The sequence below is a fragment of the Chroicocephalus ridibundus genome, chromosome 6, assembly GCF_963924245.1.
Source record: "Chroicocephalus ridibundus chromosome 6, bChrRid1.1, whole genome shotgun sequence".
Lineage (NCBI taxonomy): Eukaryota > Metazoa > Chordata > Aves > Charadriiformes > Laridae > Chroicocephalus > Chroicocephalus ridibundus.
Window position 1 is genome coordinate 62,077,203 of NC_086289.1, and position 12,371 is coordinate 62,089,573.

A 12,371-nucleotide genomic window follows, 5' to 3' on the forward strand; every position below is an offset into this window, starting at 1 on the left:
GCTTCTGAAACAGAAATGTAACTTAGGAGACAACAAAAACATATTCCTCAGTTTATATATTAACAGTGGAAATGAGACATAAAAAGGAGTGTGACGAGGAACAAAATAAGATGTATTCTTAATGTTGGGTAATAGTAGTGATTTTTCTTTCATTTCACATGAAATAGTTGTTTTGGCATCTAATCCTTTTTCTCTTCCCCAGATAACTTTTACGTGGATGATTTTGCTCGATTTACCACGCTGGATTCCAGAGATAAGACAGCTGCTGTCGCAAATAGCATGACCTACTTAACAAAGAAAGGTAACATCTGTGGTGGATTATGAACCCAAATCTAATCTATGTGCGTTTCCAAGTGTATACGCAGTACTCAACACATGCCTTGAGCCTTTTTCAGGCCTGTGGATAACGACGCAATCTAAGTCTGAAAAAGAAAGTTTTTTTTTTAATAAGACATGACATGTATGTGGAACAAGAGTGTTCCCCTCTTTAAGCCCAGCCTTCAGTGAATAATGAAGTCCCACCCAACGTGCTCTTGCTGTCTTGCAAATGGCCCACAGAAGTGCACTGGTGTACGCTCGGATCCTGCAGTGACACTAACTAAAAAAATACAAAAGGGCTCTGTCTCATAATTCAAAATTACTAAAAGTTACATGGATTCAGAAGAAAATTGTTATTGCCCATTATATAGGACAACACCTTGGTCTGTGTTGTTTTTATCGCTCCAGTGCATGTACTGCTCTTTCAATGGTAGTATTGTTTTATTACAGTTATACATAAAGTCTCCTGTTAGTGTTAAAACTCGGCTGTACTTCTCAATGTAAGAAACGTGTGCACAGACATGATACAGAGCTTGATCAGGCCTTTTTCTGTATTCATTTCAGTTAGGTATCACAAAGAAGCTGCTGTCATTTGAACTGATTCCTCTTGTTCCTGTCTGTCATCTTTACTAGACTCTCACGAGTTTCCCCAGCACTGTCTCCAGCCACTGCCACCTGCATGCACTGCCTTAAATGTTCCCATTGCTCCTGCTGTCTCGCATTTGCCCTTGGTTCACGTTCAGTCGCTTAGATTAGAACAAGGTTCTTGTTTTCCCTTTGTTGAGTATTAATTGAACCTACACCTCCGCATGCTCCTTTGAAAGTATGCATTCATTTGCAATCCCATGGCTTGACGGTTTTGGGTCACTGCCTCTTCTGTCACTTAAGATATTTAATAACTGGTATCTTGTTACAGTAATGCTGTAGCACATTTATTTTCTAAAATAATAGGGAAGTTACATGTATTGCTGGCTCAGCAACAGTGCTGAAATAGCACTGTCATGCTATTTTTTTAAAGAGGGAAGATAACAGAAACATTTAACGTATAAATCATAATGATATGGCAATTTTGCAAACAGTCTTCAAATTGATGCTTGGTAATATGTATTAGTGTTGCGGCATCAAAATAAAGCATCAATCTATTTGAGGGGAAGAAAAAGCCAAAGCTTATTCATTCTAATGAAATTAGCACAGTCTTGTTGCTTGTTGGACTTGAACTTTAGTGATTCAGTTATGCCCTGTACGGTGCTGCAGCTTCTTGATGCACATTGAGGTTACTGTCAAATTTTTAATGTCTCTCTCCTTTCCCCCTTTCCTTTCTGCTTTTTGACCAGGAATGTCTTCCAAGGAGATCTATGGTAACTCATGCTTTAGCATTTCATATGTTGTTGTTGTTCTGGGAATTTTCTGGTTCCTTTATAACATGGGCTTTAGAATCATCAGAAAATTAAGCAAGCTGTTCAAATGCATGTTTGCTGCAGCACTTTTTTTCTCTCTATACAAAAGTGATTTTGTGAACTAACAGCTTCAGTATGAAGAAGTGGTATGTGTGTAACCTAGCTGGAATCTGTAAGTGATTTATAGGTTCCTTTAAAATTTCTATGTTAAAAAGGTAGCAAAAAAAACCCAAACCAGCTTAGAAAGAGTGATGCATGCTATTCCATGTGGGTTTTCTGAATGAAGTAAATGGAATCTAATGATACCAATACTATTATTCTTGTCTTGCCGTACTTCATAGCCTAGCTTCATCCATAGCTTTCCTATGTAATTTTACTTTTTTTGAAGTCTTTGCATGTGCCTCATGTTTTTTTTTCTCCAAATGAGGAAAATCTGAAGCTTTCCCTGCCTTCACCCTCAAATCTCTCCCACCTTTTTTTTTTTTTTAATTGCAGATGATTCCTTTGTTAGACCAGTTACTTTTTGGATTGTTGGTGATTTTGATAAGCCTTCAGGGAGGCAGTTGTTGTATGATGCAATTAAACATCAGGTAGGTAATGTTTTTATTTGAATGGGTCAGCAGTGCTAATAAAGCAGTAGGTGGAGGCTTGAAAAACACAGGTGGTGCTTCTGCCTTTTGTATGACCTGGGGAGATTGGTTCTCCCTGTGGGGTTTCTAATTTCCGGCCTGAACTTATTTGTAAGGGCTGTAATATTGCTGACCTTCTTGTACTTAGGACAGAATCCCTTCTTAGCATTATGCTACTACAATAAAGAAAAAATGTTCTTTTAAGCCCGTGGCTCTAAATTGAAGATGTCTGTGTTTTGGAGATGAACACGAGCATTGCTCTCTGCTCTGTCTCATCTGTTCTGGGAAGATAACTGAGGCATAAAAATAGATAGCTTACTCCTAAATCACTGTTTTGCCAGACCTCTGAGTGGTGGCCATGGTCCTACATCTCTTATGTAGCACAGTATTATCTAGAAGATTCCTGTCATGGTGGTGCCTGTACATAAACTAAATACTTGATGTTAAATTAGTTTGTTCATCCTTATAACCTTGTGCTGTTATTTACCTAATTTGGAATCTGGTTTTCTGGTTAAGGAATACAAAGATTTTGCTGTAGTGTTTATTATAATAGGCTTATTCTTATTTAAAACACACCTGAAATCTAAAATATTCCTAATGTGTGTTTTGTTAAACACAGAAGTCCAGCAATAATGTTCGAATTAGTATGATTAATAATCCTAGTGAAGATCCAAATAGCCAGAATACACGTGTCGCTAAAGCTATATGGGCAGCTCTACAGACACAAACGTCAAATAATGCCAAGAACTTCATCACCAAAATGGCAAAAGAAGAAATTGCAAAGGCACTAGAGGCGGGAGCCGACATCTTAGAATTTGCTGTTGGGGTAAGCATGTTTGTTGGCATTTACAAAGGTAGGGTACTTCGCTTGTTCTTGTAATTAATTTTTTAGTGTAGTATGTTCATATGCAAAAGATGCAGTAACAGTGGAGAGTCACACTGTTGGTTTTGCTCTTGGTGTTTGGTTATTTTTTTTGCTCTGAAAGGTAAACTTACCTAAATGTAACAGTCCATCTAAAAATAAAGTAAATCCTGATACACATCAAAGCTATGTAACTTTGAAAAGTCAAAAGGAATGCAGATTCAGGCATCTATTTAAGTGAGTCGGTTGTTTCTTGGGGGGTTAAGAGAAAATTATAATCTTTTTAAAAAGCTGAGGAAAAAATTACAACTATGTTTCTCAAAGTAGGTTTAAAAAAGTTAGGTAAGAATCACGAAGAGAAGAATGGAAGAACTGGTCGAATTAGCAACAATTACTATGGCTGTGGCCCTTCACATCAGAAGTTGGGGTAATGTTTGAAGGTGACAGGCAAGAACAGGGCTTAAGACCATAAAGAAAAGGGGCCTGGGGATAAACTTTAGCAAGATAATAAAGGTGCTCTTGAATGGAAACAAAAAAGGTGCATTTAAAAAAAGTGTGCAGAGGGGTACTTTTCTTCCCATTTCAATGGCAAGTGTTCTTTTCTTTCAGGGTATGGATATCAATATTTTCAAAGAAGCCTTTGAGTCTCCCAAGGTGGATTTTATTCTGTCCCATGCTGTATATTGCAGAGACATTCTAAAGCTGAAGAAGGGGCAGAGGGCTGTGATCAGCAATGGAAGGGTGAGATCAAGCAGCAGACAGTAACAAATATGGCGCATGTGGGAAAGAAGCAGACCTTGAGCAGCAGAGTCCGGGGATCAGACACTAGAGTCTCAGCCTTCTGTCTTTAGGACCGCTTCCAGTTGGATTTATTCAGACCCAGATGACCTTTTCTTTGTACTGTGTGCCGGTGTTTTCTACAAATTCTGATCTCTCAATACCTGAGTTGCTTTCATGTTTGCAGTGAATTGAGTCCAGGGGTGGAAAGGGATGATAAATGTCAAAGATTGTGCTGCTTCAGTTCATTGGGCAAAATGCTGCTGTATCTGGCTGTGACCAAGGTGCCTTGGTCTCTTCCACCAGCTCTTTTTCCGATAGCCACTTAGAGTAGGCAAATGATGTTACAATAATATTTCACTGCAAGTCATGAAACCCAGCTGTGTACAGCATTCAGTTTTTTCTTTTGTCCTCTGCTTCCTAGTTAGGAAAAAATCCCACAAGTTCCAGTGGTTACTGTATACTTTAATGGGTTAAATTTGCAAGTGATGAATTGTGGTATTCTTTTCTCTCATTAGCAAGACAGCAAGAATTGTCTGTGTAGCTTCTAGGCTTCTGAAAGCTGGAGGAGTGAGACTTGCTAGAGTCTTGCTGGACTACTGGAATTGGCCTGGTATTCTATTGCCCCTTCAAGATGTAGTGTTGCGTGTATAATTTAATATGCTCGGCTTTTGCAAACCCAGCATTCAGTGAAAACTTTAAGCAGGCATTTTATTCCTTAGTGTGGGGCTCTTGGCTCTAAATAGCTAGACTTATTTGTTAAGCTCTGCTGCCACTGACATTAATACCAGCCTAAACAGTTGATACGCACTGACACTGGGCTGGAGTATTTATTTAATACATCTTTGAATTTTGTTTCAGTGTAGCCTTTACCTAATGATGCTGATCCTGCTTTTTTGTAGATTATTGGCCCATTAGAGGATGGTGAGATGTTCAATCAGGATGATTTTCATCTCCTTGAGAATATCATACTAAAGACATCCGGACAGAAAATCAAATCTCAGATTCATCAGCTGGGGTTCGAAGAAGATCTGTAAGTAAACGTGAAGAGGCTTACGAAAAAGTGGTGGTACTCTGATAGTGTGAGCAGCTGGGAGAAAGCTTTATCAAGTATTAGTATGATTAATAATCCTAGTGAAGATCCAAATAGCCAGAATAGGTGCTATGAACAAATGTGTATGAGTTTGTGTGGTCAAAGCTCAGATGTTCAGAGGGGCAAGTGGGAAAGAAAAAAGATGCAAATTACCTTTATTGGGTTTAAAGTTCTTTAGTGACTTTTTTTTGTAGTACAAAATCTCTTGGAGGAATGGAGCTGTAACGGTATCCCCCAGACTCAGGAGGCAGTTCTGAGAGTACTGGCAACCCCTACTATGGTACTGTACTCAGAGTTCATCCTTCTCGATTTGTTATCCGTGTCTAGTCGCAGCCTGCCATGGTTGGTCCGTTACCTCCAACGGAAGTTGGAGGAATTGTGTTGGCTGAAACCTCACTGACAAGCAGCCAGAAACTGTGAGAGTGCCCAAGTCTGTAGGAATTTACTATAGAGCTGTTCACGTGAACATGAAATGGTAAATGTATTGGTACTTGCAGAGATATTGTCTGGAGCACAGCAGCATGGGCAGAACAGCTGGCTTGGTTATCTGAGGGGTTCAGGAAGTGGCATCTTGGATTGTCTGGGTGGGGATACAGGTGGATTTAAAAAATAAAGAATGAGGGTGGTGATGGATTCTACAGGGGCTGGCTTAATTCTTTGCTGTGTTCAGCTGGATGAAGTTTCATGCAAGGCTTACTTGACTGTGGGTGGTGACAGTTTTACCAACATCAAAGGTGTCTGTATGCAGAGAAGGGTTGTTTGCTGCTGTGGGATGCATTACAAAGTGGTATAAATTGCTGCACATTATTACATTTATTCTTGAACATGCTTTCTGCGCTGGATTCCCTTTCTGCTCCTGTAAATGGAAGAGAAGCCTAAATTTTCATTAATATTAAGGCATTCAGACTTCTTGTGGGTTTTTCTCCCAGCTAAATCTTAACTGACATGCTGTTCTAAGCCACTTACCTCCAATATGTTAGGGTTTCATAACTCACATGTGGGACTACTCTGGTATTGATTTAAAAGCAGAAAGAAGGGAAGAAAATGAGACACTGGAATATGCTTTCTGAATCCGTTTGCAGTTCAGTTAAGTGCTGCCTGGGTTATCAATATAAAATTATTTTAATAATGTATTTCACTGTCAGTACTATGGAATCTTGTAAATTGCTTTTAACTACTTAAAGAGAAACAATAGGAAAAGAGGTAGACGTAAGAAAATGAAAATCATAGTTCTTGACAATTACTGCAAAAAGCATAGAGGTGAGCTAATAAAAAGAAAGTCATCTTCAGGTTTGAAAGAACTGAAGTCCATAGGTGTGTGTTTGTGTGTTGGAGTTTATAGCTAAGGAGATCGTTTCTCTCGTATTCAGCCTTGCGTTTTTCCATGATGCTGCTTGGCTGTTGAAGGCTGGTCAAGTAAGCTAAACTTGAGGTCTTTTTGCAGAAATCTTGTGTGATTCCGACTCCTAGGCGAACAGGTTTTAACAGCGTTCCAAACACTTTGGCACCCACTGCTGTGTTGGGAATCGAAAGAGAAAGAAGGGTGATAGGGTGGAGGAGGAAGCTGTAGTTTGAACACAGGCTAGTTTGGGACAGAGCAATGGTTTCTTGGTTTGAATGCTGACAATGTTTTTCAGAAGCTTTTGAAATTATCTGCTGCATCGGAAACAGCGTAGAACTTGGCAGATTTCAGCAGGCTTGTGGTTCTGGTATGAACAATTTAAACAGCTGTCACTATAAATCTATGAGACTTAATTCAGGAAAAGCTGACAGACCTTTGCTTCTTGGCAAAGCTATGATGTACAACTCAGTGTTCACTGAACTTTCAAGAGGTTTTATGTTTTCAAGTTTAAATGTATTCTTAACATACTAGACCGAAAATTTATGGGAATAGTAAAAAGGAAGCTGTCAGAAGCCATTCCCTTTTAATGATAGGACCCCCCTCCCCTCCAGAGTTTCTCCATATACAGGATTGCTTCCTAGTTCTTAGAGTTGCAATGTAAATTGGGAATACTGCTGTGAAACGAGGGTTTGATCGGAATGGCTTACAAGTCTGAGAGAGGTTGGTGAAGTTGAGGAAGGTAGTGCCTGTAGCATGGTTGACCCCTAAAATACCAGCTGCTCTGTATGTTACAGAGCTAAACCCTGTGGTACCCTCAGTAACAAGGCTGCAACCTGTTGAAATTAATGGTGGATTAACCCTTATATATGTTTAATAATTCAGAGCTTGTGTAGAGAGGTAGTAAAATGTTAGTTTGTATATCTGAATTCAGTCTGTCTTCTCTTGCCACTAACTGGCAGAAATGAAATAACTACACACGTTTTCTGTATCTGTAAGCATATTTATTTTTCTTTCTTTACAGTGCAAGTGACTTAGTAATGAAAGTGGATGCTCTTCTTTCTGCTCAACCAAAGGGAGAGTCAAGGATTGAATATCACTTTTTTGAAGAGCGATACAGGTATAGGATCGCTGACATTTGCTGAGCAATATGCTTTTCCTTATCTTTTAACATTCCCATTGTTTTACGTTGCATTTAACTTTTAAAAATATTGAAAAAATAATCCAAGTAGCAATAAGTAAGTCCCCAGCAGTTTTCAGGGCACAGTGAGATTCCAGAAATTAATTTTATCTACCTATCTCTGTACACATTTACGTATATACGTATTTTTTTTCCCTATTTAGTTTCAGAAGGCACATAGCATTTAGAAAGTAATTTGACTTCAAAAGGAGATGGATAGTGTTTTTCCTGTGTTTACCCATACATTTGATACTTTAAAATTGTTTTTTCTTCTGTTTAGTGCAGTTAAACTGAGACCAAAAGAGGGGGAGACGTACTTTGATGTTGTGGCTATTGTTGATCCTGTGACCAGAGATGCTCAAAGACTTGCTCCGTTACTTTTGGTATGTATGTGATGTTGTAGTGCGTTCTATGGCAATTTCAAAAAGTTGTCTCACTTCTATAGTTTTGGAATATTTGTCTTCCTCCTTGACTGGGCAGTGACCAATGGCTTTCTCGTAGTGTATCTGAGTTGCACAATACATTTATTAGTGGAAAAACTAATTACGCTACACTACACAGTAACAAAATAAAAATAATGCTTAGATATTGTCTAGATAGCTTTTAGTTTCACCATTTTAACAATTTAGATTGCAGTGGCTCTGTTCTTGAGGAAAAAAAGTCTCTGCATCCCAAAAAGAAAGCCTGCAGTGTGAGGGAGCAGGTAACTGTTCTTTATAAAGCCAGTGATTAGAAGGTGGGTGTAGTAAAGCAAATAACGAGAAGGGAGGATTGAGAATGAGCAGGTAATGTGCCTCCTTGAGGACTTGTCTATAAAAACAGTGGTCAGCTTTCCTAGTTAGCTTTTTGTGATGTCTTTTTCTCATTACTTTAGGTTTTGAACCAATTGATAAACATGAACCTAAGAGTGTTTATGAACTGCCAGTCCAAGCTTTCTGACATGCCACTGAAAAGGTAAGCCATCCCATGCCAGGGATAAAAAGAGAGAGAGAAAAAGACAAACCTGTGGGAATGTGCAAGCACAGAAACATGGTGAAATGTCCTATAGGCAGTCTCAATAACTGATTTGAGCTCCTTTAAATAATAGCGTGATTTCCCACGGGGAATTTGTGGATAGCGTGAGGCAATTCTGCTGTTTTACAAGTTGGGTGCTTTTAATATTTTTTTTTTATATCTATATCTCTCTATATAAAATTTAAATAACTTATTTATCTCAATGGGTGATTCTTGCACATTGTGTTTGATCCTTCAAGATGAAAATTCTGACCTGTTACAAGGCCAACACAACCTGCGTTGCTTTGGACAAAGCCTTGGAGGCGTTGGAGGTCTCGGAAAACTGATGCTGTCAGCAAGTTCAGCGAGAGTGCAAATATTTGCAAAGTTTGGCAGAAATATGTTCTAACATTTTCTTTCTGAAATTTCAGTTTTTATCGCTATGTTTTGGAGCCGGAGATTTCTTTCACAGCAGACAATAACTTTGCTCCAGGACCAATTGCCAAATTTTTGGATATGCCCCAGTCTCCACTGTTCACTTTGAACCTAAATACTCCGGAGAGCTGGATGGTGGAATCTGTCAGAACCCCGTACGACCTCGATAATATTTACTTAGAGGAGGTAAGAGAAATTGGTGTGTTCCTGTTACTGCATTTAAATGTTGGTGTTTTTCCAGCACTTCTTTTTGTAATGGGAAAGAAAGGTAGAATTTTAAGGTGCTAATAAGCATAGAACTGTGGATATTAAACCTTTTACGTTTGCAGACCCCTAAACGTTTTCTAGGAGGGATGCAGGAAAATTTAAGCTCACTGATAGCAAGATTGCAGTTCTCAGTTACTCGTGGATGCTTGAACCACAGGTTGAAAAATACTGTAGGCTTGAAGCAGAGCCTGCAGATGCTTTGAGTGTGTATATATAATATTTCAGAGTGTCCTGATCTAGAAACAAAGAAACTGTTTATTGGTCATTAAGTATCTTTCCAGTTATTGGATTAAAAATTCTTTCTGATTAGAGATCCCTACAGCTAATGTCACAGCTAAAAATAAGATTGTTATTTTTTTTTAAACCTCTTTTTAGAAATTTTGAAGTAAGATCCGAGTCCTGTTTCAGTAAGCAGATTCTGAAACTGGCCTTATTCTGAGAAGCCACCAAGCTGATTTTAGCTACCTGTTCATTTCCACAGCTTTTGTTAGTGGCAGACACTCCTGTGGCCCACAAAAGGCTCTGCAGCATCAGTAAAACAGTAAAACCAGTGCAGCAGAAATCCACTCAATTGCAGTAGTTTTAGGGTTGCTGCTGGAACAGGCCTTGAATTAGAGTATTAGAATATTGGTCTGGGCAGTGCTGCCCCACGTACACAGGGATACAGTAAGGAGGAAAGAAAAATCCAAGGGTTCTAGAGTTGAGTAGAAAAAGGACATTAGAAATGAAAGAAGAGTAGCTGTATGTACAAGTTGATGACTCTCGTTAATCTTTAATGGATAGATAATTCAGTGCGAATTATTAACCTCTTGCTGTTAGCAGTTAACTTTGATAGTTTCCAGAAGAGCAGGCTGGTAAGCAGTTAGAATGCACTACACTAACATGTTACGATAGGCACTAAAACCACGTATATTACAAGTTAGGTAATCCATGTGTGATGCAAAGTAGAAAATTTTGGACTTCAGGGTGCAATGTTAAATAATAAAAGTTAAAAGAGGCAGTCAAATAGTCTTTTCCCTTGAAATAAGCCATTGTTTAGTTGGCCTTGAAGAACTGCAGCTATATATTAAACCCAGTAATTTTGTAAGTGTAATCCAGCGTATGCAAAAGCTGCCTGACTGACAGCTGTGGAGGCTGAGGTCCTTTTGCAGGTGCACCAGTTCCAGTTCCTAATATGCAGCCCGTTGGTGCTGGAGCGATTCAGCTGTCCTTTTGGATGTGCAATGAGAGAAGATGCTTTGTGAGATTAGGAGATTAGACTAGTATTTTGCTTATGTAGTGTCCTCAGGCTACATCTGAATTTAGCCTGATAGGGACCCAAGGGTTTTTTTGATTTGTGTTTCAGGTTTTTTTTTCCTTTTCTTTTCTTGGCACTTTTGTTTGGTGTAGAAAAAAGGAATTGGTATTTCTGACAGTAGCCTAGCACACTGTAAGAGCAGAGCAAAACAAAATGTTTATTTCGGATGATAAATATTGGATGTGACTACCTTTAAACAGATTTAGATTCAAAGTTGTGGAGCCTGCCATATACTTTTTATGAGATGCCAAACTGATCGCTTACTTGACTACATTTTGCCAATAAACGTTAAAAAAAATAATAATTGTCAAATAGGGCAACAGTCCTTCCCTTTTCCTATCCTAATATCTTACCAGTTGAGATTGAAATCGTCTTGCTCAGGGACACTCTTAACAACATGTGTGTGAAGTCTGTCACTCGAAGGAGCTGAGCTCTTTGAGGCTTTCTAGGTATTTGTTTAATAAAATTACTCTGGTAAAATTGTTATTTAATTACTATGGCTATTTTAGAGAATAACTGATTCACTAAAAATTTGCACTTTAGAGCTAGTGCCGAATTCAGCAGTATCTCCTTACAGGTGGATAATGTTGTAGCTGCAGAGTATGAATTGGAGTATCTGCTTCTGGAAGGACACTGCTATGATATTACTACTGGACAGCCTCCTCGGGGACTCCAGTTTACACTGGGAACTTCAACCAATCCTGTCATTGTTGATACCATTGTTATGGCCAACTTGGTAAGCATTTGATTGAAATTGGCAAAAAATAACTGGCCTCCAGTCAGCACAATTGCTTGCATAAGGCATTGAGTATTTTGTAGTGTGTGGGTTATGGATGTGTGGTGTTACTGACATTCGGAAGCACCTGTGGAGAGTATCAGAACCACATCATTCCTAACATTGATGTCTAAAACCTTGCCGTGTACTTACTTGTCTCTTACCTTTTCCAAGATGTATTCCTTTCGCGTCGCCTTGCTGAGAAGGGTCTTCTGGAATACCTTAAAATGACGCCAACATTCTTAAGAGGCGTCTTTCCAGGGAAGGTCAGGCAGTTCTGGTTTCTCTAGACAGGGAACTCCTTAGGGCGTCCCCTCTGGTACTGTAAGCCTCAGGTGGACAGCTGTCTTGTTTTGGGACCTGTTTCTTCAGGAGACCTACAGAACAAATGGAGAGAGTCAGCAGGGAATAACTGACATTCTAAAAAACAAAGGAAGTGTGGAAGAACGGGAATTGCTTAATTAAGTTGAGAAAAGGTGATGGAAATCCAAGCATATGATTGTTGCTTACAAAGGCAGCCGCATAAGAGATCAGTCTGTTTTCAGTGTCCGCACTGGACAATTAGAGAAGTAATGGACTAAAATTATGCAAGGGAAGTTAGTCACTGGAATATTTTCTTGATGCATAATGTTAGTGAAAAACTGGAATAAACTGCCTACTGTGGTTTTTGGAATCTTTAAATATATTAAAGAAAAAGCAAGGAGAAAAAACGTTCACTGATTCCTACACTCATTTTCTGTTTCTCTGTGCTGAAGTATATCCTATAATGATGTAATATTTCTTATTCTAGAAAGGAAGATGACCCTTATTTTATGTGTGATCATGCTGTGTGTGTGTGTGTTATGTTGGGGAGTAAGGCTTAATGGCTTTTTATCGAATTAGCTAAACCAAAGTGTAGGTCCCACAGTATACAATGCTGTGAAGGGGTATGGAGAGACCAGGAACGTGCCCTGTGCTTTTTTCTTCTTGCTCGTTCTCTTTCTTTTTTTTTTTTTTTCCCTTCTTTTTT

General features: G+C 38.9%; 1 protein-coding gene across 11 annotated transcripts in view; it reads left to right on the top strand.

Moving 5' to 3' along the window:
* The window catches only part of UGGT1 (UDP-glucose glycoprotein glucosyltransferase 1), a 52,633-nt gene that overhangs the window by 24,889 nt on the left and 15,373 nt on the right, over positions 1 to 12,371 (top strand). For 10 of the 11 annotated variants that reach the window (XR_010071514.1, XR_010071513.1, XR_010071512.1 and 7 more), the window contains 11 exons: positions 203 to 301; positions 1,653 to 1,676; positions 2,211 to 2,305; positions 2,964 to 3,170; positions 3,816 to 3,947; positions 4,886 to 5,016; positions 7,440 to 7,535; positions 7,876 to 7,978; positions 8,470 to 8,549; positions 9,020 to 9,209; positions 11,165 to 11,323. Coding sequence is in view for 7 of the 11 variants with exons in the window: in XM_063337886.1 (XP_063193956.1) it covers positions 203 to 301; positions 1,653 to 1,676; positions 2,211 to 2,305; positions 2,964 to 3,170; positions 3,816 to 3,947; positions 4,886 to 5,016; positions 7,440 to 7,535; positions 7,876 to 7,978; positions 8,470 to 8,549; positions 9,020 to 9,209; positions 11,165 to 11,323 (1,316 nt within the window). In the remaining 4 variants the exon portion in view is untranslated. The remainder of the gene's footprint in view (positions 1 to 202; positions 302 to 1,652; positions 1,677 to 2,210; positions 2,306 to 2,963; positions 3,171 to 3,815; positions 3,948 to 4,885; positions 5,017 to 7,439; positions 7,536 to 7,875; positions 7,979 to 8,469; positions 8,550 to 9,019; positions 9,210 to 11,164; positions 11,324 to 12,371) is intronic. The other variant, XM_063337888.1, reaches the window with a different exon arrangement.